General features: G+C 49.9%; 1 protein-coding gene across 1 annotated transcript; it reads left to right on the forward strand.

Moving 5' to 3' along the window:
- The first annotated feature begins 203 nt into the window (after positions 1–203).
- LOC105564776 lies at positions 204–1010 on the forward strand. Its single transcript, XM_012017428.1, has one exon. The coding sequence runs from the start codon at positions 204–206 to the stop codon at positions 1008–1010; it is 807 nt and encodes a 268-aa protein (XP_011872818.1).
- Positions 1011–1370: the final 360 nt, after the last annotated feature.

Raw genomic sequence — 1370 nt, forward strand, 5'->3', positions numbered from 1 at the left:
CAACCCAAACGAAGTTCAGGGGTGGTCGACACCCAAGATGTAAGAAACTCAAATAAAATGACACAGTAACTTCGAACCTAGCGTCCGTAATATTACCTGTCACTACCCTTCCTCTTGCGGTCACCCACTGCGTAAAGCGTAGTAAATAAGACGAGCGAACAGGCTAAGCGGAGCCTAAAATTGGTGACCCCGACGTGATCGCAATGGAAGGAGAAAACGCTAGGGCACAGGTTACGGAAGAAGTCGTACTAAACAGAGTCGCAGTACGAGTACCTCCCTTTTGGAGCGATGAGCCCGAATTATGGTTCACGCAACTAGAGGGACAATTCACTCTTAGCGGTATAACCCAAGACCACACTAAGTACTCCTACGCCATCGCATACTTGAACTCTCCGCAAATAAAGGAGATCAAGGACGTAGTAACACGACCGCCTGCAGATAACAAATATGACGCAGTCAAAAGAGCACTCATTTCGCGAATGTCCGTTTCTCAGGAGCAACGTACACGACAACTCCTAGAACTCGAAGACATCGGGGACCGCAAGCCCTCACAATTTCTTCGACACTTAAGGACGTTAGCAGGCGAAAACGTGCCCGACACCTTACTACGCTCGCTCTGGCACGGGAGACTTCCCTCCCAAATGCAAATGGTTCTTGCTACTCGGACAGAGGACCCCTTGGACCAGGTGGCCGAACAAGCTGACCGCATACACGAAATGACGAACAAAACAGTGGTAGCCTCTACAACGGCCGTCTCGACAAAAGGCTCACCGGACAAGAAATCTCTCGAAGCCCAGATGCAAGCTCTGACGAAACAAGTTGCAACCCTCACTACGCAACTTTCAAGAGGTAGGGCTAAGGAAAAAAAACAGGAGAGGAGCAGAAGCCAGAGTCGAAGCCGGAAGTCTAAGAAAGACAACGACGAGCATTGCTATTACCACAACCGATTTGGTGAAAAGGCTCGCAAGTGCACTAAACCGTGTACTTATGAAAAACCGGTAAAAGAGTAGGGCAGTCACTGTTGGCGGCCAGCCGACCTGCCCAGACACCCCACCGCCTATACGTAACGTGCAAAAACACAAAGACTCGATTTCTTATCGACACCGGTTCAGACGTGAGTGGATACCCTCGCACGAAAACGGCAGGATACCTCTCGCCTACAGAATACGAGTTATTTGCAGCCAATGGCTCCGTAATAAAAACTTATGGCAGCCTCACAGTGCAACCAGATCTAGGCGTCCGGCGGGCATTTCCGTGGCGTTTTATTATAGCAGACGTCACCACTCCCATCATAGGAGCCGATTTCTTAGCCTACTACCACTTACTGCCCGACCTACGGGAAGGAATCCTCTTGGATGGCGAAACAAAAA

This window comes from Vollenhovia emeryi, unplaced genomic scaffold, assembly GCF_000949405.1.
Source record: "Vollenhovia emeryi isolate VEMERY1.0 unplaced genomic scaffold, V.emery_V1.0 DF943817.1, whole genome shotgun sequence".
NCBI lineage: Eukaryota > Metazoa > Arthropoda > Insecta > Hymenoptera > Formicidae > Vollenhovia > Vollenhovia emeryi.